The following is a 27,808-nucleotide window of genomic DNA, read 5'->3' as shown; positions in this document are numbered from 1 at the left end:
ATTTATTTTTTTTTTTGCTGTGAGTTTTATTTTGTTTTCGTTGTGAATATTTTGTTTTGCAATTTCTCCTAGAGATACTGTATTAAATAATATTTTTTCAACATGATCTAATGTAGCTCATGCTCTTATGGTTTATTAATGAATTTATTTATAAGCCCAATATTGTTTTGATCGTTTTTTATTTGTTACGATAAACTTATGTTTCAATTTAAGTTCCGCTTGCTTCTTTTTGGAAGCCCAAATATGTAACAGACCTATAGAAATGTACCACTTTCATGTTTGCAAACTCATTATGTGCGACAATTTTAATCGATAATTTATGTTTACTTCCACTGTCATCATGCCGCGCTTCCTTGCTGATGGTATACGCGCCCGCGCCACAATCGCTTGCTCCAACTGCAAAAACATAACAAAAAAAAACACACACATCAACAACAAAACACAACAACGATAATACGCAATAACTGAAATTCCCCAATTCCATTTGTCGGCAAACACTATGCGGCGTATGTATAATTGTGTGTGTGGTCCCTCGTGACTGTGCCATTGTGGGGGGATATTGACACTTTTGGTCCCACACACTGTGCGCTTCCCTTAACTAACTTCGACGATCATCAACGATCCAACCATCAACACACACACACACACCAAAAAAAAAACACACCTTCAAAACTACGAAGCCATTTGCATCAGTCCCACGGAATCGGTTACGTGGTCCACCTCATCTCACAGGCAATTGCAAACCTTCCATCATCAGCCACCGCCGCCGCCGCCCCCACTGGCCGCGCTGCACTATCGAAGTCCAAGTAAGTGGTGGTGCTGTTCCGGTTTTTTTTTCAGATCCCCGAACACCCCAAAACACACAACCACCCCCACCCGTCGCCGGACCCAAGCGGTGGTACTTGCGGCCGAGGGGTGGCCCGTATTTGCTCTCACCTTTTTCGATTTGGTTGTTTTGTGTTTATGGTCGCGTCATTGAATGTTTCTCTGTTTGTGCGTTGTTGTTGCGGTAGCTGTGTGCAGTGTTGTGCTGCCTTTGTTGTTGTGGATTGCTAGGAAGTTCTAGGTGCAAAAATGTTGCACACCGGGCATGACTTTGTTGAACCAGTATTTTGTTCTGCTCATTCATGAAATATACATGCACCCATAGTCACGATTGAATGTCTTATTTTAGTGCACTATTCTACAATTTTTGTTTGTTTTACAATGCATTGCCGTAGATTATGATTCGTGTTTCATGACAAGCTTAGTCATTAATTTGTTTTGTTGTTCATGTTTAGACGCATGCACATTTGTTTTTATTGGGCGATTTATTGCCTGGTTTCTGCCTTCTGTTTCACCATTGACCGAATTATTCACCACTTGTTTGAAGGATGTGTATCCGTGGTACTAGTTATTAAATTAGTGGTTGTTCTTACCTTTTACGGAGCGTGCTGCTCGTGTGTGCTTTTGTTGGTGGCCTCCTTTCCTTTTTTTGCCATCCAATTGGAATTACTGCAACAGCGAAATAAATAAAATTTTAGTAGTAAATTAAATAATCTTATCATGACATCTGGACGTAATGAATAAACGACGTAGAAAGATTCGTTATTTGGGAACATTAACATCGGACAATCTTTTTTAGACCGTAATTTGTGTGCATGATGTTCGCCTAACCCCCTAAAGATTTTTCTTTTAAAACATGCCCCTCGCCATTTGCCCCTCGAAATTGCGTCTACACGGTACACATACACGGAAGAACTCATATGCGGATTCGTAGATAAGTGTTTCTTTAATAATTTGATAGCAAAATAGTTAATTGTGTTATTCACATTGCCGTCACTGTACCCAAGTTGGTGAGTTATCCAGAGCTTAAACCGAAGAAGCTATTCACCACATTCACCACGATGGCAGCGCCATCTATACCGCTTGGTTGCGCTAGTACTCCATAGATGGCGGTAATATTTTAAAAATGGGTTTAAAAGAATTGAAACTCAAAATCGATATGCATGGTGTAGCGTTTCCTTTTATCTGTTGCAGTTGTGCATGATTTTGACCAGAAATGCCGAATGTTTGTTGTTAAGTTCATGAATAATTCTCTGTGAGAAACTTTTGTTTTAAGTTAAAAATTGCATCCGACACACTGCGCAATGTGAATGGAAGAATTGAGTTATTTGGTTCAGTTTACAGCCAGTTCTTTGCATGTGTTGTAGCAAAGTGCACTCTCCGCTTAATCCTCTTACAAAGCAAAGCTACCACCTTTGCACGTCACATTGCAGCACATCGCAATACGCTGCTCATGTATTGATAGATTTGTGATTTCTTGTTTTTTTTTAATTCCTTCCTTTCACGTTACGCGACTGTTTCCTGTCCATCCCTTTCCAGACGAGGAGCAATACACGATCTACAACTCAGTGAACGGAACGAACGGTGCCGTCCTGCCAAATCTCGCAACATCCGCCACCGCACCAAATAGTACTAGCATAGCGAGCAACAACGTGCCTTTATCGCAATCGGCCCAGCAGATCAGCAGCCTGGGCGGTCCGGGCGGTGTTGGCAACCCGGTCGGTTCCCTCAACCTGTCGGCCATACTCGGTGGTGGTGGTGGTGGTCCCGGCGGACAGCTGGTCCATTCGTCTACCGGTGGCAGTGGTGGTGGTGGTGCGAGTGTTATTGGTGCGAACATGATCAGTGGTAGTACCGCTGGCAGTGCGTTGGCCAGCATTTTGACCGGAAGTGTTAGTTTAAGTGGGGGTGGTCCTGGTGCCAGCGGGTCAAGTGGAAATGGTGGACCGGGCGGCGGAGGAGGCGGTAGCGCGGGTGTCGTGCTAGTGTCCGGGCTGTCGCACTCGCAGTCGGCGCATCAGATTGGACAACCGCCACCGCCGTCCCTCGTTCACGCGCAGCTTGCCCCACATCAAGCCCTTCAGCAGCAGCTGCAGCAGCATTTCGCGAACGTAGCTGCCAATGCCAGTGCCAACATGAATCAAGGTAAGTGCAGGATGGCTGTATCGATTTTATTTTACTCGCGTAACTTTTCAAAACCTGCAGGTAATTGCATTACCCGAAAACATTTTGTAGTAGTCTACTGCTTCTACTACTATTAGCAATATTCCTTGACTATTACTAGTACCTTGACTATTCTACTGAGGAATATGTTTTATTATTATCAATATTCCTTTATGAGCTTTATAAATATTTAATTTGATAATAAGAATATAGGTCCGAATGGAATTTGGTATCGATCCTATCGTTTAAAATCAGGCGCTGCTCAGGTGAGAGACTATTCGTGGAAGTGTCTCCAAACCAAATTTGGTTCTAATTCCTATCGTGCGTTGAATTGATAAACATCAAGAGTGGGTATAGAGTGGATGGAAAATAGGTCCTTGAGTATAAAGACTACTCAGATTCAGATGGCTTAAAATATGCTGTTACTGAACTTTTCCAATCGATTCTCCACACTTGACCTTTAACGGCAGCTATCAGCTTGATCTTCTAGGGCAAAAAATGCCAAATTTACATCGTGACTTCTAGCATTGTCTACAACCTGTTCTCGGTGATGGTAGGTATCTGCTGGAGATTTTGCGGGACTTGCGGTTTTTCGCAATCGCTATCATTCTACAGAATGTTTCATTTGAAGGGACAGAATACGTTTCTTGTAAGCAAGAGCGAAACAAACAAAAAAATCCCGTAACGGCTTGAGATATTCAACAAACAATGTTATATCTACACATATTTCTTGTTGTACAAAACACGCGTGCCAAGCATTGTTTACTATCGTACGTGGTGCCACAAGGCTGTCGGAGGAAAAACATGCGAACCATGCCTGTCGCATGTCAAAGACAGAACCAAAGGATTTGAGGAGAATTTTAAGATCGTGTGGAATATATTTTGTTTTCGGTTTTATATTGCAAGAAGTGGCTATTTTGTGCAAGAATGGTAATATTTACAGATATTTTTAACAGCTGATGATGTTATTATTTAGGTTTATAATGTTCTGTGATAAAATATTACTAATAATAATCTAAATTTTATTAGTTTTTTTTATGAATACTTTTGCAGTAATAAAATAGTTAAAGTAACTAATTTTTATATTATTTTTTCCTTTATTAAATTTTGCCTAAGCATCGGCCAAGGCTGCACTTTTTTCCGGGAACTGTCCGTATAAACACATGGAAGCGTTTTAACCCCGTTTGAACGCATGTTGGCGGAAACGCCGTTGCGCCGGGTGAATTATGTCTTCCAGCTTCCATTCGGGTGTCAGTTAATGCTCTGCTCTGTCTGAGATTGTACATTTTGCCCCATTCACCTACCATACTGCTCCATGTTCCGCGTACCGTGACACACATTTTAGCTCGATTTTCTGCGAACAAGCACACACCACCAGGCGCCTCCATGGGGAAAATGCAAACCGAGGAAGATCACGGCAGAGAGGTGAAGTTGTGGTTGGTGGGGGTGGGATGGGGTGGTAGTTTTTGAATTCCATTTGGGACGAATTCCCGGAACTCTCCCAAATGTCTATTCAGTTCTCTCGCCGGCATTGCTCTGCCTCGGCTTTGGTTTGTGCTAGTTTCCGTTCTCTGGTTGTGTACCTCGAAAGGTCTGGCGCATCTCCGAACCATGGCCTCATTTTTGTGTTCCATTGTGCGAGGGAGTGCAGCGGTGGTCCAACTTAATCCCTCTTATGAATTTCTGGTGTTTGTTCGTTCGTTTGCTTGGGATGGTTGCTGTGGGTGTCAAGATGCATGCCAAGTTCGTAGCCAAACCGTGTAGTAATCGGTTCCAAGTGAGGTTTTAAGAAGACGATACTTATCACACTCACTGACCTACGCCGTTGCACTTGGGCTTGAGCTGTGCCTTTGATAGATTGGAAGTCTTTCCCATCCCCGAAACAGATTGTTTTAATTGCACGTAAAATGCAACTCTGCAGGAATATTTTAAAGTTAACATTGTTGATTACATTAGACTTCTCAGCGTCGAAGAACGATTTTGTAAAGATACACCATGAATAAACCAGATTAATGTAACCCTATTACATAAGGAAACTTATATCATTAACATCGAATGACGTTTCGAATAAATTGCGCAAATAAAGTTTCGCTGCAAAATATTGGCTTTCGAACGCAAAATGTGGAAAACCAAACACCAAACCGTTACGGAAGCGTTATCAGATGTGATCAAAGGAAATATTTGCCCTATTCACGGTTGGATTGTTTTGTATTTCACTCCGTATTGCACTTTGATAAGCGGGAAGCGCCTGGGGTTCGCTTATTATACCATCTTATCGTGCCCGCACTCAATCAAGGCGTCCACTTGATTGGCGTTACGCTTGTGCTAATAGTCGAACGACCGTTATCTATATTGTCGCCACAACACCACCCGACGTGCTGGGCTTTTGTTTTGCTTTTTTTTTTGTTCGCAGATATTCCAACGGTAGTACTTTGAACGACTTGCCTTATCAACTGTTGATATCGGCAACTGATAAATATCGTGAATATTTAATATTGCTCTGCTATTGTGACATTGTATGGTGGTGATGGCTCAAACTCAAACGCTTTGTTTCTGGGAAACAAAATATTAAACACCGACAGAAAAAAACGCCAACATTTTACGAGTTGTATATAATAGCATAATATATGTAATATTAATATTTTACAACATGATTATTTTATAATGTATAGAGAATATTTTAAATAATGGCGATGTTTTACAACATTTTTATCAAATGCGTACTCGAACCCATTGTGTACGATGGGATCCTTCTAAACAGACAAGGTTAGTAAATATTAAAGCAATAATCCCAAGATAAACATATACGGGAGAAAACGATGGGAAAGCATAAAATTATGTCCCACATCCACACGCCCGATAAGGTCGAATCGAAATCAATTTCGAGTGAGCTTAACAAGATGGACCTTTTTTTATTTTTATTTTCTTTATTCCCACCCAGTAGAAGGGGGGTTTGGGGGATGGTTGAAATTATTCATACTACACGTTTGCATCAAAACAAAACCACAACCGATGGTAGAAGAAAAACAGGACCCATAGGTAACGGTGGAGAGAAAAATTCCGCTCTCTCCGCGGGAGCTCAGCTCACGCTTAAGAACTTAACCCTTCGGGGAGCTTCAACATTTGTGAACGTGTAGCGTAATCCATTACTTAAGAAATGAATACTATCGTGGTGCGATAAGAACATTAAAACCATTCGCTCATATGATAACGATAAACGTTGCGATCAACGCAGCTAATCCAATGGGCAATGGGATTGTAAATAACTTTTTTGTGTGATTGTATGCTTACGATGATTTGGGCTGAAAAGTAATGGGTATTTTTGTTATTTTGAAGGGCAAAAATAACAATTTTAGAATTTCGCTATATATATTTCAAAGCTTACATAATTAATTTTTAAACTATTTGTTTAAATAATTAAATATAAGCATAAAAATGGTGCAGAATGTAGTAAATGTTACTGCAAAGGTTCAATATTCCGTAACGTACGCGGATTAGTTGCATTGAAGAACCTTCCCGTGCATAACGGATTGCTGCGAGAAGGATAAATCCCGTAGTAAATTCAAAATATTTTGCATGCATGACAAAATACCGAATTCCATACCCGACACCGGGTTACGGGGAACAAAAAGGTCGGGAGGTGTTGAAGAGCAGGGAAGCGACGGAATGAATGTTGTGTAAATGCGCGGCCCCAGCACATTGCTTGTATTTGTATTCTGCCGGGGCACAGGATTTCACTAACACCGAGCAGCAACCAAAAAAAAAACGTTATCTCAACTCAACCGTCCGCTTTTATATATATGTGTGTGTGTGTGACCATATTTCCAACCACCGACAGGGAAACGAGGGACGGAGGGTACGCACAACACAACCATCTAATATGGTCCCGTCCGGAACTCACGCACACTGCGACCGGGGCACTGGCATTATTAGACATGGGGTTGGGCGGCTTGTTAGTCTCGGTCGCCATTTGTCGACAGCGTGCCGTGTACGGTGGCTGTGTATTGGGGATAGACACACCACTAACGTCCTCCGGGGCATTGGCAAAGCTCCTTCCCGGCGGCGAATCTCTTTCGCTCTCTCTCTCTCTCGCTCACTCTAGCTTTTCGATGTGTCGATGTGTGTCGGGTTTTGGTGGATGTAGTTTTTCTCCCATCGTTTGTGTATTCCGGTCAGTAAACAGCGGCCATTCGTGCCGTTCGTATCGTGCTGCTGGGTTGTTCCCGTTCGGGTGGCGTTGCATATCGTTGCCGTGTGTTCGCGTTTCCCTGTTCCATAATTTGCCCCCGGAGTGAATTCCGTGGGGCCGTGTTTTCGCCAAGGGAATTTGGCCAAGAATTGTGTGTACCCAGAGGAAGGAGAAAAAATTGAATACCCACACCCCGCATGTGTGTGCAGTCTGAAATGGCGCGCGCTGGTGGTTGGTTTGGTTCAGGCTGTGCAGTGAAGTGAAAGGTGTTGCCGAAAAGTAAGAAAAGCATGACGACATGCAAATTGCACTGGCCACTCTGGATGGGATATGGTTGGGAGGCACCGATGGAATAGTGGTAGTGGTGGTGGTGGTGGTGGTCCTGTTTTCGCTTAAATTTAATTGGGGCGATGGTTGTGAAAGTGTTACAGAAAAGATCCTTGTTGCTGTAGTTTTGTGTAGCGTTTGTGAACGAAAGAGAAGATACCACGAAAGAATGAATGTGATGGATAGAGCGGAGAGAGAGAGAGAGAAAAATTAGAAGAGCGAGATGGATGTAACGGAGAGCAAGACCGTCTCGGGTCACAATGTGATGTGAAACCATGAAAAAGTGACGCTGAGGTGGATAGTGTGTTGCCTTTTCAATTTTACGTCCCTACACACATTTACTGCGAATATATATTGTGCAATGGATTTTTACCACTCGCCTAGTGTACTTCGTCCATTAGTTTTGTAATTTAAAAGAGAGTAGTTAAAATATTTCCCACAACGTACCGCACGCGTACCGTACCGTACATCGGTCGGTATTGTTTCCCTTTGGTGTGAAGGATGAAGCAGAATCGTTTTTTTTATTTAGAGGAATTCTCTTATTATTAGAAAAAAAGTGTAAAAAAGGGGAAAAATATCTAAATCATAATTTGAAGCTTCTCAAAGTGTATAAACTTTGTACAAAAAATCGACTTTGGGAATGGAACATATTCTTTTTCTCCATTAACGCCACACCAAGTTCTCATACCCAATCAAGTTGTTCCATTGAATTGTTCTTCATTTCAAGTCCATGTAAAACAGAAATTCTTCCAAAGCAAGGAAGCAACAAAAAAATAATTTGAATGACAAACTTTGATTTAAAAAAGGGTCTTAACTTAACCCATTATTGTCCAAATTTTTCAGCCGAAAATGCTTTCAACTCTGCATTGATTTACTTTACTTCAGACCAACGCAATAACTCTTTGCCGGCGCTATCCTACAGAGGGCATGATTTATGATGGGTTATATCGCACGTGTTACTTACATCGCTATTGTTCGTATCGGCTGTAAAGCGAGTGACTTTGCGCAAAGTCCCCATTGTTTTAGGGGACGGTACGTGTGGTTGGTATTTTTTGACGTACACTCGCCCTAGTGAAAATGAAAAGGGGGGAATTATTTCCATACTAATTCCCCAGCCCTTAGTGCCCAGAGCTTGCGGAGTGAATTGTAAATTGACACGTCACAAGCAGAAGGGTAATGCATTCCATGAGCGCTCCTTTTGTTGTCTTCTATTGTTTTTTATTTTACCCGTTAGCTAATTATGCTCTTTGGGTGGAAAACTAAAAGCAGAAGAATCAACGATAGAAGGGGCATCGAAATGAGTAAAAATCAATGCGCAACATACGCGGAATGGGACGATAAAGGTACATTAGCAAACCATATTGCACGACACATTAGCGAAATCGTGTGGAATAGGTGGTAAAACATTTTCAACAGGGAATGCTTCCATGTCCATTTGTGTCCATCTGCAGCGGCCACTCCGGGTGGTATATGTTGTGTTGCGTTTGTGCGGTGCTCTAAGGTGCGATCCCATTATCGACCTGATGCCACTGGACGTCGACAAACCTTACTGCTGAATCCCGGCAGTCCGCGTGCACAAACCGCTTGCCGTCGTTGAATGTGAAAGCGCGAAACGGGGAAGGCAAAGCATGATATAACAGATAGCGAACTTCCACCATCCTTCGACGAAAACGGCACGTTATGGAAGTGATTTTTCTTTCCTAGAATGAGAGAGAGAAAAAAAAAGGAAAATAAAAAAGCAATGGGGGGCGGTTGAAGAAAAGAACATTATGCGGGCCAAGGAACGGTATGGGTAAAGTGCATTTCGAGTGTCTCTCGGATGCTTCCTTTCCGGCGAAGGTTTATCACGGTGTGCGAGCCGAGCCATCGAGCCGAAGGAATCGTGCGGGATTCCCGTGCGAAAGGGACCACCTAATGCTGCGTTATGGTCGGTGTTTTGTTTCGCTTTTTCACTCACACCGGGAAATGTGCATCGCATGTATTGGATTCTTGGCTTGCACCTAGAAAGGTACACGCATAACCGGTAGAACGGATGCCGGACGGGGCAGGTAAAGAAGCGTAGCTTCAATCTACGTAATTTCATTGCTGCACGGCCAGAGCGCAGTAGTAGCACGAACGATAACACGAAGGGATAAACGCTTGGGACGCTTGGTACGGTTTACGGGGTGAAAAGAAAATGTGAACCCATGTTCTCTGATGCTTAAATGCAATCCTTCCGAAGCGTGCCTGGCATACCTTTTGCAAGATTTCTAGCGAAACAAAGAATGTGTGTGTGTGGTGTGTTTTTGATTTTTCTTTTAAGACATCAACCTCTCTGTGGGTTGTTGGACATGAAAACAGGACCAATATTTAGCATAAATGTAATCGATCCATCTGCTTACGTTTATTTGTTTTGCGTTATAAATAGTTCAAATTCCTGTTCGCAGTAGATTGTACCCGGTCCAGCCAAGGTCCTTTGCAGAAGCATGTTGTGCAGTTAGTACGATTGAAAAACGTTGTATTACATTTTGTTACCATAAATCACCACACGCATTTTGGGACGCACTTACCTTAGCTGTGTGTCGTTTTGAGGTTTTTTGTATATATATTTTTAGCATACTTATAAATACGATGCTGTCTCTGGCAGCTGTGGGAAGGTTGAAGCGAGAAGAAAGAAAAACAAACATAAGCTCGAAAATTCGCATTCATTCGAACGCTAAGGGAACGTGTGTATGTGCGAAAATTTATAAAAATGAACAAAGTTTTTCATTAAAGCAGCAAGTGCGATTTGGTTTTCCACAATTTTATGACGGGTGGTAGTTGTAATAAGCGGAAAGCGAAATATCGTTTCAAACAATGCAAAACAATACATGTGCAACTATAACATTGCTTGCGCGCGCCTTGTCGTTCTCTAGGGCAGCAGCAGCTGTTGCGTTTTGAGTTTGTTTCTGTTTGAAAATAAAACACCGCCCTGCGTTAAGCAACAAGGCGCAAAGCGAACGGCCTCTGTGTGGGGTACGTTATGAAACTATTTATATTTTATTGTGCTTGAGTTGAACGTGAACAAGTAAGCTTCCGTCCGCTATAAAATACAAACAAATGTGTGGCATGTTTGTGCGGTGCCTTAAAGAAACCCAGTCAAAACTAGTTCCCGGTGGTCGCCGTGTTTTTTTTTCTTCCTTCTCACCTCCTGCTTGTACACGCTCACGTTTAGAGTGGCTGTTGAGGGCTTCAATCGGTTTGCAACCTCTTGTTTCCGGTCTTATGGCCCCGAATACAGCTTCGAGTACTACTGTTCCACGATTGAATTGTAGCCCGGAACGATTAGCACATGAAGTGTGTTTGTTTAAACGAAATCAAACAAACTTCAGTGGCTGTGCTCGGCGAGTAGAGGGAAGGAAGGACGAATATTTGAAGGGGGTGGGTGGTTCCAAAGACCACCACCCTGTTTCGAGAATGTGTTGTGTCGCGGCATAGTGCCTCTAGTGTCTCTAGTGCCTGCTGGGAGTCGAGAGTGGTGAATGGTTGCAAATGGTACGTAAGGCCGCCAGTGAGTCGGCGATGGAAAGGCAACTAATGGCGGGACGAGTCCTTCCCAAATGTTATGACCGTCCTGTCGATCATTAGCATAAAATAGCACCATCATCCTTCACCGCCTTCTCTCCTATCGCCATGGCCCGGTCTCCCGTACTCAACTTCACTGCGGGTACGGTCAGCTGTGTGTCGTAGCCGTTTGCAAAGCCACCACCCCACTGTTCGTGAGCGATGACTAATGATGGCGATACACGACAGCTGCAGACGGCTGAAGGAAGCGGGGGAAACGTGATGTGATGGTGTGGATAGTCGATAGCTAATTTGTACGACGTTCTATTCCGACGATGGAAGTGAGGGGACGCGAATGCGTAAGCAAAATAATATTCTCCCTCGGTTGTTGAATTCTTGTCAGCGAAGTATTGCTCATTCGCAATCGAAGTGCAATACGCAGCGATGGAGAGTGGCACCGTTGTGGGGGGAAGGAGGTGTAGACAATAAACAAAAGGATTCCGAGTGAAAGAAGCGTACGTTAATGGTAGAACGGTTTGTGGAACGGATGGTGTGTGCAGTAGAAGCTATCAGCCTACTCTCTGTTAGTCAATGATTAATTCAATGGTATTTGTTAATGTTGCGAATGAGCGGAAACACACCTCGTGGTTAAAACGTTTCTCATGATTTTCGATACAAAAAACTAGGCGTCTCCATTAAAACAATTCTGTTTTTAAAACAAACGACCAGGCGTCTCCATGCCGTGGAGCTACTGCGAGCGAATGAAACACCAGGCGTCTCCATATCGGAGTTACTAATTGAAGTGAAACACCATGCGTCTCCTTTTGAACATTATTGACATCGATTTTTACACTACGCCACTACGAACTGCGCTTAGTGTGCGCGTTTAAACGCACTTGTTGATTATGCCGCGCGTGTATCGCGTTAGTTTTGACCTTCGCTTTCATAAATTACCGTCAAAGCGCCACACGCCACCGTTTGAGTTTGAGCGGGGTTTTCCGTTTTCTTATGTCCAGCGGTCCAAAAGCGCAACCCCGGTTGGGTTTTTAAATGCTATTACGTCGGCACGGGCAATAACGGATATGGAAGTTCGAGGTTCGAGCGGTTGTACGACTATTAAACGGTCATCGTTTCTCGGACGGAAAGGTCGGGCAGTTAGGGTACGCGAACGTGACAGATAAAGCTTTATGGCTTAAGGGCTGTCGTTGGTCGTGCATTACGGCGTGAAATACGTGTTGAATTCAGTTTCTATCTTGCGCAGCGGTTGAGACAAATTTCCCCTATAGATTTGTTTTTAATAATTTCTCTTGCAGTGTATCTTGAAATTAATAATATAGATTTGAAGTAATGCGTTTCATGAGCAGAACCATTTCGGAACAAGAGATATGAACGGATATGACTATGAAAACAAGAGAAAGCCAAAACGGTTCAGATACTTCAACCAAGTTTGAAGAAAATACATCGCTCCCATGAATTTCAATTTGTAGTAAAATGAAAAATCATCACTCGTTATGTATTCCCGTATCGTTTAAGTCCTTGAGTTCGGTACAATATCCCTTTTGTGGGTTTCCTTCGTGTAGTAGAACTGCACGAGCGATTAGTTTCGCATCCGTACAGATGCGCCTTATGGGTTGGACGAAACGCATGAAATGCTCATATTTTATCCAAGTTTCATTTGCATAGCTCAGCTAGCAGTGCCGATGGATGCTATTGTTCTTCCGTGTAGCGTCTTGGGATACAAGTTATATCCGTGCCGCACATATCCATGGGTGCCGTCATGCAACGAACGCGTTGCATTCCGACGTGACTGCCGTACGTGAAGCAGTACACATACACATGTTTCACGGACGGGTATTGGATGGGATTGCCATAACCGTAGCATACTGCTCCCTCAGATACGACTAGCAGATTGATGGGCGTCTTGCATCGTGGACTTTAATTTCTCATCCAGTACGAGCCACCGAACTGTAGCGGGATGAATTCAGAAATGTGGTAACAGCAGTTCCGTTTTTCTCGCTCGCTTGCACAATGTTACCACCCCAGCAAAACCCCAGCGGGAAATCATCATTGATCCCGCTTTTCTTGTTCACGTATTTGTTGGCCGCTTTTGGAACCGGGATTGTCGTTTTCGCTATTGACATCGTGACCGGACCGAAAATTGTGCTCAATGGACACCAATTTCCAATGCTTCTCTGACGGCTCTCGATTCGCTTCGGTTGAATGGTAGCCGCCTGTATTTTTTTTTTTGCTCATCAATGAAATATTTTCCCATCATGTTTTTTTTGCAGTGGAAAAGTTCTTTTATAAGCCCTCAACCACAACACCTCTCTATTGCTGGCCACCCAGTGTACCGGCTCCGGGGCCCGTATCCGCATGCCGGTCAGGAAAGTTTTTCCCCCGCGCCGTTCCGAGAGTGAATTGAACGAGCCAACGGATGAAAGCTTTCTCAATTATTTAACCTTGCTTCTCCCACGCCTGGTGTGCTTGGCGAATAAATCGGGGGCCTTTTGGAAATTTCACAAAACTTGCCAGCTTTCGTACAACAGGTACGACGCGGGAAGGAGGCTGAACAGTGGCAAGGGAGCGAGTTTGAATTTACCAGCTGAAAGAGTCACTCTGGTCCCTACTTTTTTTTGTCTGCCATTGCCTACCACTCACGCAAAATCACATACGGAGGGGTTTTTCCTGATTGTTTTTTTTTTGCTTCACCCGCTAAACGATTTGTGCCGGACGACCTCGTCGATCCTCGTTCTGCTCGTTGGGTTCATTAAATTAGAAAATTGATGAAAACCGTCGACGACTGTCGTTTTTCTCTCAGTCAATGGGAGAGGGAGAAGAGGAAGAAAAGAAAAAACCCGGTCAAACCACCGGAACACCGGGACAGGAAGCGGGACATTTCACGCAACATCGGGTAGATAATTGCGATCGATTGATTAGTTTCGAAAATTGAGGTTATCGAGTCGCGGACAATTGATGTTCCGCTTTCGGACGCGTGCCATTTAATGCCTTGAAGCGGAGTTTAAAAAATATCATACGATATTTTGCCATTTTAATTGAAAATGCCGTAAGCGTAATTAATAACAAATTATTTTTCAAGTTTAAAAAATGTTTTTTAAAAGCAATAAAGTGACCAGAATAGCACAATAATATTAATATATTATTGCCTAATGAAACATAAAATCAGCTTAACTTATTTCATTTCATAATACATATATTTTATGAAAAGGTGATACAAAATGAAACAAAAGTTCCTAGTGAGTGGGGTTAGATACACTGGGTTTTATATGGAGCAATACCAAATAACATAGAAAACACATTTCTTAATCATGTTTTCTTTCGTGTTCCAAACGAAAAGCACGGCAAAACGCTCAATTATGACCAAAAAAAGGGAAATGCGGAAAATTTCGTGTGACATCCCTTTGTTTGTATCTTTGAATCAAAGCGGGACTGCTGCCGGTGGATACTCCTTCCCATAGGGTTATATTAGAGTTTTATGATGTGCTTATTTCGATGGTCAACGGCAACGACACAGCTTGATGCAAAAAAAAAAAACAAGTCTAAAACCTTGAAAACCTTAGGCAGCAGAACCATATATATATGCCATTTAATAGCCAACGGTGCGCCCAGATTAGAAATCAATCGAGCTTACCGAGATGAGTTACGAAGGTGCCGCACTTGCGCCTGTGTGTCACGTCAACCGACACAGATTTGAGTTTGCCGTCCGCTGCTCCAAAAGCTTTTTGCGTCGTTACGAAAGGTCATCGTTTGTCCTCCCCCCCCCCCCCTCCCCGCATCTTTTGTTTAGAAACCGTAACCTATTTGGAAACCTTGTCTGTGTCTGCAATGGGTGAAGCCCTAAAAAGCCCGGATAACCGATTGCCCGGAACCGATGACCAGACCGGTCGCCCCATCGTAACGGCGCTGAAGAGAGCTCCCAGCTCCCAGAGAGAGAGTGCAAAAGGGTTCTACGCATGGGGCCCCGATGTGTTGATGGCCGGAAAAAGGGCTGTGGTTTTTGTGTTGTTCATGTTTTCTCACACGCCGCCCCTTTGTGTGCGATATGGTGGTTGGATTAGAGCTTGTTTAGTGCTCCGTGACCTGTCCGCCTCCTGGCCGGCATTTTTGCCACGCACAGAATGTTATATGAATTTCCTTCGCTTACGTGCTTAGTAGCTGCCGTAGACAGTTGTCCACTGTCCTTCTACAGTCCTTGTGCTCCACGGCAGACTTGGCGGGGGGAGACAAATCATCCCAAATACCTTGTACAGCGAAACGCGGTAAGCGGATTGCGGTAAAGAGGTATAACGAATTCGCGCTCGTTAATTTGAAGCTACGAGGCGATTCGATACGGTTCGGCAGCAGCCCCAACATGCCGCCATGCCGTGATGGTGTGTTGTAATGTGAACTATTTTGTCTTTCTGGAATGATTGTTCATTCCAGAGGCAATTAATGGCAGGCGTGCTGTTAAGTTTCTGTTAGGCTGTTAGGTTAAGACTCTATGCATTTGAATGGTTTGATATTGGAATTAAAGACGAATTATCATTATGTAAACTTAAAAAATTATTTTTCTTGCATAAGAGTGTTATAACTCTGTCCAATTATGTTATAGAAAAGATATAGTAATTTAGCTTAGTATGTAGGCTATGGAAACTTGAAATGCAATAAAGTATATTAACAATAAATATTTATAGAAAAAATGTTCTCAAAAATGCCTAAAAGCAATCGACAATCCTCGCCTTAAACTCAGTATCTCACTGTAAATACGGAATTTTTCGCTATCACTCAGCAGTTTTATATTGTCATTTGGAATAGTTGTACACATTCTCAATTGCTGTGCAGTTCTTAAACACACTTATTTATATGATCTTACATTTATAGTTCTTCTTAATTAAAAAACCAGCTATATGTGTTACTGCTTGAAAAAATGAAATTTTCTAGAGGTTTTTTCTTGAATGTTTACCATCTGCCACCCATCTCGTAGCGATGTAGAACTGGTAGAACGCAAAGCTGCCCTCAAAAAGGGGTTCGCTTTTGGTGCTTAATTTAATTTAATCTTCGGTGTCTCGGATGCCACCGTGTTCTGTGCCACCGCGATAGTTTGGGGATAGGAGAACAAGCACAAACCCGGTGGGCAACCAATGTCTTCAATGCCCAGCGCTACCACCAGTTTTCCAAGCCGACAGAACGAACTCACGGTATCGAGCGGAATTCTAAAGCCGTATCTGGTTCTGCCCCGCTCCCTCCCGCTGTATGGCGAAAGCATTGCAGCAAAGATAATTTAAATAATTACTGCTAACATCGTTAACACTTTGTAAATACAATTCTGCTGAATCATATGGGCTGGATTTTGTGGAGGGAGCGAGAAAAAGTGGTGGTCGAATTAAATGACTGTCAGATGTGTTTGTGCAAATGAAGGAACATTTTGCTGCTCTGCTGCAAAATGCTGATTTTCTGTCAACGGGTTGTAGTTTTAGTTCAATTTGTACCTTTTGTAAATGATTTTCCACCACCACGTGATTTGTGACAGATTATGCAAATTGATTTGAAGAAAAAAACTTAAGATATAAATCAATTCCAATGTGGTTCCGTTGGACTTGCGATACAATGTTTCGGGAAGTCCCATCGACCCATCGAAAGAGAAAGCGACTGAGAGAAAGTGAGAGAGAGTATTTTGAATGGCTTCTTACTATTCAGCGAAGTGGAACATGTCACCTAATCGTTTTAAAGCTCCCCAAAAGGCGTATACATTTTTTAGTAAGCAAGTTTTACACCAAACACAACCGAGCATAGCATACAAGCAAACGTATTGGTTGGTTGTATGTATTTTTCATTTTTTTTTTTGCTGGTTCATTTCTCTAAAATCAATGCTTCTTTTTGCGCAATTGTGCGCCACACGGTAGCTGTGAAATAAGCTATACAAAATTGAGTCAACCCCTGTAGACGTGAGCACACAAAATATTCATCATCACGACCTTACCCTCCTGGAGCGATGTGACAGCTACCGGGTGTGTGTGTTTTTTTGTTTTTTTTTCGGGTTTGAACCATGGTACCATGATGTTGAATCCTTGCGAGATACAAGAACGTTGCTGGGAAAACGAATAATCCTATAATGTTCTCCGCTCCGATGGGTGTCGTGTGTCTAAACTCCCTTCGGAATGGCTTAGAATGATAAAATGGGGATTCGGTTTCATGGCACAGTGGTCGATACTGAAAACCATGCTTAAATACGGCGTGTACTATATACGTTTACGTGCACATTCAGCTGAGTACCAACGGTGGTTTTAATTAGGATGTACAGCTTTAATCTCTTACCGTAGCCCCCAGGTCGAGTAAGCGATCGTTAGAACTTAAAATTGCTGCACGGTATATGTTCGAGGGTTTCAGTTGGATTCTTCGAATTCTAGCGTCATTACTGTAACCTATCGGCACATTTGGCCTTGTTGGTGGATGTCGTTCCAGTTCGTTTACTCCCCGGTGGGAGTGAGAGAGATAAAATTAAACCACAATGGAGACGCCTGGTCGGTGATCGCTTGCCCAATGGAGACGCCCGGTGCCCGTTGACCAACGAGATTTCCTAGCGGCATCTGCATGCGCCCGCTGGGATTTCGGATGTATCGATGGACACGTTGTGTCGTGTTAAGCGATAATTTACGCTCGTGCGTCCCTGCTGTTTAGCACTTTGGTAAATGGAGAAGATGCCTGAAATTAAGCTGCTGTGCTTTCGTGTTTTGGCACTGAATTAATTTTTATGATTTTGTGCTGAATTTTTTTCTCAGCTGTGTAAGGTTTTTTTACCATCGGCCATACCCATAACTTGAGTGTGCACTATTCAAATTATTATTCAAGCGTGGCAATATATTTTATTGCATAGAGTTTGAGCGCAATATGTGGTGATAAGAATGTATTTAACAAATAAATATACATTGGGATTTTTGTTATGAAGTTATAATGTTTAACATATCGATCAGCTTAAGCTGTTTAACGATCGGTGTTTTAAATCAGTTTTATACAATAATTATAGCAATTCTTTCTCAATAATAAAATAATGATATCGTGTGCCATTTCGATTTTTCTTTAGCAACTGAATTTCCATATAATTGTACACCTTTCCGTCTGTGTAATGTTCGGAAAGTACCTTTCACATGACCGCTCACATACACTGCCTGGTTTTTTTTCTCTCATAACCGGTCCGGAAATGACCCATAACGGTAACGATTATCGTTAAGTTTCCGGTCTTTCCCTCATCGGGCTCGTGGAACAAAAAGTTAGTGGCGTGGCGTGGCGTTAGTGGGCAACAAAAAAGATGCAAAAACCTGGGTGATCTGGGGCAAAAGTTTAGCCGGTTTGTCTCGGTCGATTGTAGTGCTGGTAAAATGGAGGTCCCGTGTGGAAAGTTCGACTACGGTCGACAAAACTTTTTCGCTCACACGAAGAAAGCACGAGAGCCTTGCAAATGAGTGTATCCGTTCTGGTGTTGCTACAGCGGGAGGCACACAGCAAAGGGAATGCGAGAGTAGTGTCTATTGTTTTATTAATTGATGATAGTCAAAGTTTTGTCATCCGTGTTCCATCTCACCATCTCGACCAACCATGTGTACTGTGCAGCAAATCGTTTGGGGATACGGCTTGTCTCTGGTGGGTGGAATTGCATGTGAGTGTGATGTGTTCTTTTCGGGAACAAGTGTGATAATCATTATTTCCTGCCACGCTTCGTGAGGCTAAACTTGTTCGGGCCGCTTGTTGTGCATTCAATTGTAGCAATAGTCTTTCTACGTGAGCTTACTGAAGTGTAGAAGCAAACTTTTCAGTGTTTTTAAAGTTATGTATGTACTTTTTGATATAAAAAAATGAAAAAAATCGCTATCACATCTTTAATGTGGATAAATTCTATTCATTTGGAACAGTAGAATTTTATAGGTAGTTTAATATATATTTGTTTTGTGTTATGATTCAGATTAATGAATCACTCTTTTTGTCTATTCTAAAGAATAACAAAACTTTGAGAATTTCCCAAAGGTTAATTGACTCAAAGATTAATCTTTGTTTGCTCAATGGTTGATGATTCGTCATAGATTATAATGACTCTCGATATTGATTCCTCAAAAGTTCATGATTCCTTACAGATTCATGAATCCTCAAGGTTTAAGGAACCTTCAAAGAACTTCGACCTCAGAATGAAGAATTTTTATACAAAGTCTGATTGTGCTATGTATGAAATTTGTTTAATAAAACACGATCTTTTATCAAAATATGTTCTTTCGTAAACTGAATTTGGGAAAATACAGAAAGAAGTTCGGGAGCACATCCTTCAGCTTTATTCTCCCCTGGCATTCCATTTATGGTCTATTTCTACCCAATTAGCCATTTTACAAAAAATAGCCCAAGCAACAATTAAATGTCTTTATGCCCAAGTAGCATTTATACAATTTATGAACCTCTGAAGACTCATGAATCTTTTGAGAGTCGATCCATGATTTGAATGACTCCTCAATGAAGAGTCTTTTGTCAAAAAAAATCATTGAGCAAAACACCACAGTAGATTAATAAAATTGATCAACCGTTGTCCTGTGTAGTCAAAATGAACTTTTGCGACGCTTTATGTCACCACCATTCGGATACATTATCCAAATCATCATCCAATTGCCACTCATCGCGGAAAGAATTGCTCAAATCAATAAAAAGTGTAATACTCGCAGGAAGCTCCTTTCGCTCGATTCGAATTTATCAAAAAGCACACTTTAATGTCGATGCGTCTTGTTCTTATCAGTAACAGCGCCATCACATTCGAAGTGTTCTCATTACTACTAATCTTGCCAGGAAGCAGAACGTTCGGTATTGTGAAAAAAAAACCCGGACCGGCATCCCATCCGCCATCGTTTATGGCTTTATGCTTTCGGCAGCAGCACCATCCACCACTGTGCATCATCATGTCGGGCGGTCGGTTTTTTGTTGTTGCTGTCATTGGGGGTGTACGGTCGTTTACCGTTCGGGTTCAGTAAGCATCCACTCCTATCTGAATATGACTTTGTCACATTTGCAATAAAGTGATAGACTTGGCCTGTGACTTTGTGGACCGTATCGTTGAAGGAAGTCAAATAACAAATGTACCAATGGTCCTGTCCCACTCTGGCGCGCTCGGTACATAACTCCGTGCGAAGGTGTGTTTGTATGTTTACCATAAGCATTTATTATTGTCATACAACGATACAGACGACGGTGTTCGTGAGTTGAGTATTTCGTCCACAAGCCGGTTGTTCCATCGCGCTGTGTTGAAATTCGTTTACAAACACATCCACTAATGTCAGACGGCAGCATGTTGTGGCATATACCCCCTCAGCCGACAGTTGGCGCTCATGCGCGTCACGCGATTATTTTTCAGCCCGGCACAAACACATCCACAACCGTAATGCAGCGCGCCTTTCCCCCGAACGCATTCGTCCGTTGGTATGGGCTCTCCGCGTACGTGTGTGTGTGTGTGGGTGCTGACAGGTCTGGAAATGCGCCGGTATTGCCTTTGCGCTCGCAACAGCGACGATGCGTCCTCGCGCTGCACAGACAAAACCGCAGGAGTATTGCGCGTGCATCAACACTCGGGCACTTTTCCACGCAAACTGTAAAGCATCCTTTACCGTGAAGTAATTTGAGCTCGTTATTTTCTACAAACGAACAAGAAGGATATTCCTACGAGTGTGTGTGTGTGTGTGAAAGGCTGATAAACGATTACACTTCGCTGTGGATAAAAGAGTTGAAGAGAAGAGTTGCTACCGTCTTGGTTATTTCTTGGTGCAAAAAACAACAAACATTTTCAGTAACCCGGTCACAGCGAACTGGTCCTGCATGTTATGTGCATAACATTAAAATAGTGGGGCGATGTGGTATCGTGTGTGTGTCGTCTGTGAGTGTGTACGTGTGTTTATTCAAAACCATCCAACATAATTTAAAATGGAATTCAATCAACGCAAATCGTGCCTTTGACCTTTTTTTCTGTAAAAAAAAACATTTCTCACCGAAAGCAAAAACACCAGAAATTGTTGCTGCTGCTTTTTAACTGTTGGATCTGTTGCCTTGTGGGGGTTTTCATCGCCCACAGACAGTTTTTTTTAAACCTTGAAGGTGTTGAAAAAAAAACTGCTCCCCTTTTTTTCTTGAAAACTCCAAATGAACTATTGTCACGCAATTCGTTTTTTTTCCACTGTAGTGTTTGTACGGGTTGAGTCACACAACAACGCCTGAATGTGGAACATTTTTTGGCTCATAGTGGCCGTAGCGCTGTACATCGCGTAAACGTTCTTACGCCTCCGGTTTATGTGAGTCTTTAATCGTACGCGATTTTACGCACGCATGCATCATTGCGCCCTCAGCCTGAACACGTTAAAGTTTGGGTTAGTGTGTGCATCGCTGCACCACGGCAGCTTTAAACGGGCAGGCAGGGAAATATAGTTATGGGTGTTACAAACCTGAGGTCTTAATAATAAGCGAGCTAAATGAAGACTTGTTAGCAAACAAACATACAACAACAGAAAAAAAAACCATGCGTGTGTGGAAAGGATGTATTTTCCATGCATAAAAAGAAAATTCTGCCTAAACGCTTCGAGAGTGAACGAACGATCTCTGGCCTGTTTTCTCTCTCTCTCTCTTGCTTCTTCTACTCTCTTTTCCCTTCCATTCGTTCTCATCAATGACGTGCGTCCCAACGGAAAGAAGTGTGTACTGTTTTATGGGGGTTTTTCCTAATGGTTATTGCAATTTTCCAACATGGTGAATAGTAGACGCGTGTGCTTTCGGTCCGGGGAGTGAACAATGTGTGTGAAGCCGTGAAGTAAGGAGAAACGCAAACAATTTGCACCCTGTCGACGACGTTTCGGTGGTGAAAGCGAAAAAAAACGGAGCTAGCTTCACCTTACAATCGGAACAACAAAAGCATCCCCCATATCCGCTCGCGTCATCACACGCGCCCGGCTGCAACATTGTATTTGCACATCCTTAGCTTAATAGTGGAAAAAGACGGTGAAAGAAAAATAAAGGAAAAACCCCCCACCCGTGCAGAGAAAAACGCGCCTCCTTAGTACACGTGTGTATGTGTTTGTTTTGGTGTGCGAGTTCTTTATTATCCTCTTCCCAGCCGTGTCGTGCCTCGTTCTATTGTGCGTGCATGGAAAAGCCTGTGAAAACCGTGGAAAACGAAAGAGTGCAATGTAAGGGTTTTTCTATGTTTTGTTTTCATTCTGTCCTGTTTTGTTTAGCAATCTCATCGGGCAAACACACAGTGCAACACGGTTCATGCCGAAAAGATGTTCATCTACTCTGGTGCCTCCGTCTTCTAACTTTAGCACGATGAAATGTCTGTGATGCAATAGTGGTAAAAGTGGCTCGCGAGAGCTTTCCCTTGTGCGCCGTAAAAGTTTTGCTCGTTAACAGTGCGAACCGGTCACTCAAGGACCGGGACAATCGGTTACGTTTTGCGTGTTCCACTTGTTAAGAATTCAACATAAAAAAACCCGGAAACGTGTGCATAACTACCGGATCGATAATCGAGCATTGCAATTTGCAGCAAAGGTGGAGAAGCAGGTGAATGTACTCCGTGTTTGGCTTAGACAAATGTGCATTTGTGCGATCGATCGATGAATGAAGTGTCACGTCACGGGAAAGCGTTAACACTGGTAATTTGCGGTATTGTATGACCAACACGCACGCACACAGCACCCCGGACCAACATGATCCGTGCGAACCGACGCATCGTAAAAACGGTACCGAAAGCGACGGCTCGGATTGTGTGTGCATCCGGTTAATGAAACCGTGGAGGCGCTTGCAGGCGCCCGCAAGGAGATGAAAGTCACCACCGGGCGAGTGTGTCTACTGCTCCGACCGAACTCGTGGGCACGCAACAGCACCGGGTTGGTGAATGGTGGAGATTTCGGCGGGGGTATTGTGCGGTACACGAAACGCTTGAACGCATCCGGTGCCATCGACAACGACAACGGGAGTAGCGCCAGTAACAGCAACACCCGTGACAACGACGCCACTACAGACGCTGACAGTGAGCGGCCTAAGCGGGAGGATCAATCCACGAAGAAGCGGAAAGTACGAGCGACATCGCGACGACGGCGTCGACACAATTGTCAATTCTACCACCGGGTGCACCATTGTTCTTGGGTGCATTGTTCTGGCGCACCGACACCTCCCCACCTCCCAGAGGCAAACCGGAGCGAAATTACGGATACTGGCCATTGTGCTGCTATTCACCGAGCAAATAATCAACCGCTGCACCGTTCTCACCCGGCGACACGACGACCTGTACGATTCACTAGCGTCATACTAACGCACGCGAAGCGACCTCTAGCGGCCGATAGACGAACCTCACTACCCCATCGACTAGCGGTGGTTAGTTATTGCAACCGCTTTTCCCGTCGGAAAAAATCAGCACCCCCTTTACCAGCGACCGCACGCGAAAGGCCACGGAAGCGCTTGCACCATTTTGCCATTGGTTCGTCATCGCGCGTACGATCGTCATCGCGTGCAGCGGCATCATCGGGCTGCCGTAGGTTCGATCGTACCTTTCGTAAACCAATCACCATCCACTCCAATGATGGGCTACATCATGGGTTGTGCTTGTTTCAAAGGTGAGCCAAAAATTGTTTTATGTTTCGTTACATTTGGCGTTCGTGTGCGCGATCTGCGGCGGGATTTATCTTTCTTTCGTTCTTTTTTGCGCCTCCGTTTCGTTGTGTTTGCCGCAGCGGAATTCGCAATGTTTACTGCCGGACTTTGCGCGCGCGGGATATACGACCCAATTAGTTTCCGATTATCGATAAGAGCGCGCAAACACTCACAAAATACGCATATGTACGTCTGCGTCTGCTATGTTTCTTTGGGTGTTCGTACGTTTAATCAACCGGTAAACATTGGCAAAGCAAGCAAACGTGATAAGGCGCGTGTATTTAATGCAGTGGCGGTTCGGGGAAAATATAAAGCACCGCTACGTAGCATACATTTCTTGGAGATTGATAATTTAACGGTTTCAAAGGGTCAAACAGAAGTATTACGTCACCGGTCCCTTATGCTGTTATTAAAGCTAAGGTAACAAGGTTCAGAAAGATACCAAAACAACTTCTGGAACGTATTCGTTTGGCTGGAACGCTTCTTTCTAATCAGATTAAATATTTGGGGTTAAGGGAATTGTATACTTTGGCGGCCTGTTTATGTCAGGGGTCGGCACACCTTTCTCGAACAGGGCTAGACAGTGGAAACAACTTTTAAGCTGCAGGCTTTGATATTCCAAACGAGTTTTTAGACATATGAGTGGGAGTCACCATTGGAAAAACATTCTTCTAATTTTTGCAAGTGGTATCGATGTATCGGTTCTGCAGGGCGACCACGAATTAATTAATTGAGAAAAGATAACCAGAGCAATTCTGTTGAAAAATGTAAACAAATGTAAACACAGTTGCTGTCAATGACGGATCACATATATATATATATTGTTAGTATCGTGGTGGTTGGGACGGCTCGGTGGTACCGGCGCCGGTCTACACACGTCAGGAGCGGTCCAAAATCCCATCCGGACCAATCCTCCGTACGCAGGGCGGACTATACCGCTACGAGTAAATAAAATTTAAAAAAGTCAGTTATGGCGGGCCTAGGCTTTGAGGGTTGTTGTGCCGATACAAAAAGAAAAAGAAATGTTCGTGGTAATGGTGATTGATATCTTGTGTTGTGTTTGTGTAAGATCTTTTATAATTTTCTATCGGGTCGGATAAAACCTATTGATGAGCCGGATTTGGCCCGTGGGCCCCACTTTGCCTAACCCTGGTCTAAATTATTTTTACTTCTGAAGATAGCTTTAAATACATGACAAAAATGCAAGATAATTATTAATTATTCCACTTTCCGGCTACAAAAAATTAATTGTTCGACCTTCGTAATAATTGTAATTAATTGGTTAACGATAATCTGCTGATTGGCGTACACTCTAGAGACCTTACTTGAGGCGACAAGCAACATCGTTCATTCAATTACTTAAAACACTAATGTACAAACACACAAACAGGATTTATTTTAGCACACTATTAAGAGGAGCTATTTAAGAGGAGCTAAAAAATCGCGTCCTCGTTCGCCGGGTTAGCTTTTTAAATTGCCATTTCTCCCAGGTCGTTGATCCTCTTCGTTCGGGCGTGCTCGGCTCGATCGGTTGCACCACTCGATGTGGCGCCCTCTACAGCCAAACAGTCGAAACCAGCTGTCGCATTCGAATCGACCGTTGAATAGTATTCAACAATACTTTTACCGTAAGTTTTAAACACGGTAGCAAAATATTCGTGTTCGAATAATTATGGCTGCAACAAAAGACTTTTCTGTAGGTAACTTTTAAACAGTGTGTCTCACACACTTCCGGTAAAGTATCTGATAAATCAATGAATTTAAACATTTTTTTTATCGTCAAAAGAAACAATTCTGGAAACTTGCAAAATATATCTGAATATAACGATGTCACCATCGTAATATAAATATTTGGATTTTTATGCAAAGAAACCTGCAATATAAAAAAAACGCCGTATTCGGTTGGTAGTTCTAGTGTTTTAAAATACCAATACTATAGATTTCAGACATTCTTAATCTAACTTGCATAATTAATTTAAATCGCACGTCATCCGCCCAATTGATTGCGTGCTTGTAGAATTGTATTCAAATTTCAAACAGCTTTTCCGAATCAGTAATACATTCCCAGAGTACGCAAGGAGAAGTGATATAAATCAAACAACGTATAATTAATCAAACTAAACCTCAGCCGTGCAACGATTGAAGGTGTCGACAGCGTCATTCCGATTTGTCCTAGGGCAGTACGGAGGTGAAAGGTATTTCGGGCTGCGTCATTGGCGTGTTGCCTTGCAGAGCCGTGTTGTTGTGCTGTGTTGCAATTTGATTGGTAAGGAGGGCGGCGCTCCATTCGATGAAGTCTTGGCCCCACCGATACCTGCAATCATCAATCTTCTTTTTTTTCGGTGTGTTACCCACATACCACCGATACCAATGGCTTAATAGTTTCAATTTCTCCAACCGCGCGAAGCAAGAACACACCGGAAATGATGTGGCTTTCCGGTGCGGATAGGGCGATGAGCGCACGGTAGAGGTTCGCCTTTGGCCCGAAGTTCACACGATAAATTGTTTGTTTATCTCCACACCTCGGGATTGGGTGGCTGTACCATTCCGAATTCTGCATGTTTTCGGCAGGCTGCTGCACAAAACCGATGTTTTGCCTAGTTTATTCTGCACCGAGCGTAGTTTGAATGGTTCAATTTATGGTCGAGCCTTTCATTGGCCACAGGGTTTTGCTATTGATTTCGGCTTACTGATTAGCAAATTGTTACGGTTTGTTAAACTTAAAAAAAATCAAAATGTCAAAATGAATGAATTACACAAACACATGCACGCGTATGTAGGCGTGCTGTCAAACTGACAAACGCTTAGAACAAAACAAAACATTCTTCTAGAAGAATAATGCACTCTTCTAAAAAGTTTATACAATCGAAACATATTTACCATACTTTAAAATTAAATTCCTTTAATTCAACACGACAAACATTAACCGAGAATTAAAATTCACTAAACGAACGTAAAAAAATGCGTCGAAAAGTTCCTTCCACTCAGCTTTTCCCGCTTCCCCGTTCGATAGTTCCGAGGCAGCATTATGACTGGGAATGGCACTCATTAAGCAGCAGCCACTGGTTTCGCTCGCCTTTTGTCTGACAGCTGGCGAAAGGACATACTTAATGAGTTACTTTATATTCATCTAGCCATATCGCATCGCTAAGTGCTGGCGATATTGAATTTTTTTTTCTTCGGCATCACCCACAACCCCCCGGGCTTTTGTGAGATATTGAGCGCTAAACGGTTTCTCTCCTTCCATTATCAGCGGCCGTTTTGGGAAGCTTGATGAAATGATTGCAACTATGCATACAATTTCCATAACTTCGTTGGATGATTTTCTCTTTTATAAATGGTTCTGTTTTTGTGTTTTCTTTTTTTCGTACTGGTTTGTTCGTAATCGTTTGTTTAATTTCTATTGAACAATTTCCCTATTTGCACGTTCGCTAACTTCTCACTGCGGAGCTAAAACAAAAAAATACATGCAGCCTTTAGTTGGTGTTTGCATTTATTCAATTGCACACTGGTAACCTTTCGGTGTTTTACAAACGGGTCATTGTTTTATACCGGCAAACGAACCATGGCTCACAGTTACCGAACGCGGTACGCACGAATCCGGCCTCACAGAAGCACCCATTGCTGCACGTTGTCGTGCACACCGTATTGCTCTTGATATTGGCACAGGTTTTCTCACAGTCAATGCTGCCACATCGCCAACGTTCCCCGAAACGGCACACTAAAAGCGAACCAAAAAAAAAGACGATGAAACACCGGTAGAATATCGGAATATTTAATTCCACCAATTCGAAATCCCCTCGGGAAATATGCTTACCATCGGCACCCTGTACTGCGACCAGGCCCAACAGAACCACCAACAAACCGACAAATAATACCTTCATGCTTGAATAGTACGTATAATTGGTACAGTTTACGGGAGGGTAGAAAGATCCGTTCGATCGGGCCGATAAGCTGCAACTCTTGTGACACGCGTGTTTCGGAGGTAGAGTTCGTTTCTAGCTGTACATCACACTCCAGACATTGGGGGAATCTTTTTGTTCTGTTTTTTTGCTGCTGTCGTTGTTGCGCGGTTACAACTGAGCAAACACAGAGCGAAACAAAAATGTGCTAAAAACCAGACAC

The 27,808-nt window shown here is 43.0% G+C and overlaps 1 protein-coding gene across 2 annotated transcripts in view; it reads left to right on the top strand.

Annotated features, from left to right (window-relative positions):
- Positions 1-27,808, top strand: part of LOC128305219 (uncharacterized) — a 135,044-nt gene that overhangs the window by 48,494 nt on the left and 58,742 nt on the right. The window contains exons 5-6 of one of the 2 annotated variants that reach the window (XM_053042571.1): positions 681-806; positions 2,365-2,970. In XM_053042571.1, the coding sequence (XP_052898531.1) occupies positions 681-806; positions 2,365-2,970 (732 nt within the window). The remainder of the gene's footprint in view (positions 1-680; positions 807-2,364; positions 2,971-27,808) is intronic. The other variant, XM_053042573.1, reaches the window with a different exon arrangement.

This window comes from Anopheles moucheti, chromosome 3 (genome assembly GCF_943734755.1).
Source record: "Anopheles moucheti chromosome 3, idAnoMoucSN_F20_07, whole genome shotgun sequence".
In the NCBI taxonomy this organism is placed as follows: Eukaryota; Metazoa; Arthropoda; class Insecta; order Diptera; family Culicidae; genus Anopheles; species Anopheles moucheti.
Note: the sequence above shows the minus strand (reverse complement) of the source record. Positions and strands in the feature narration are given on the sequence as shown.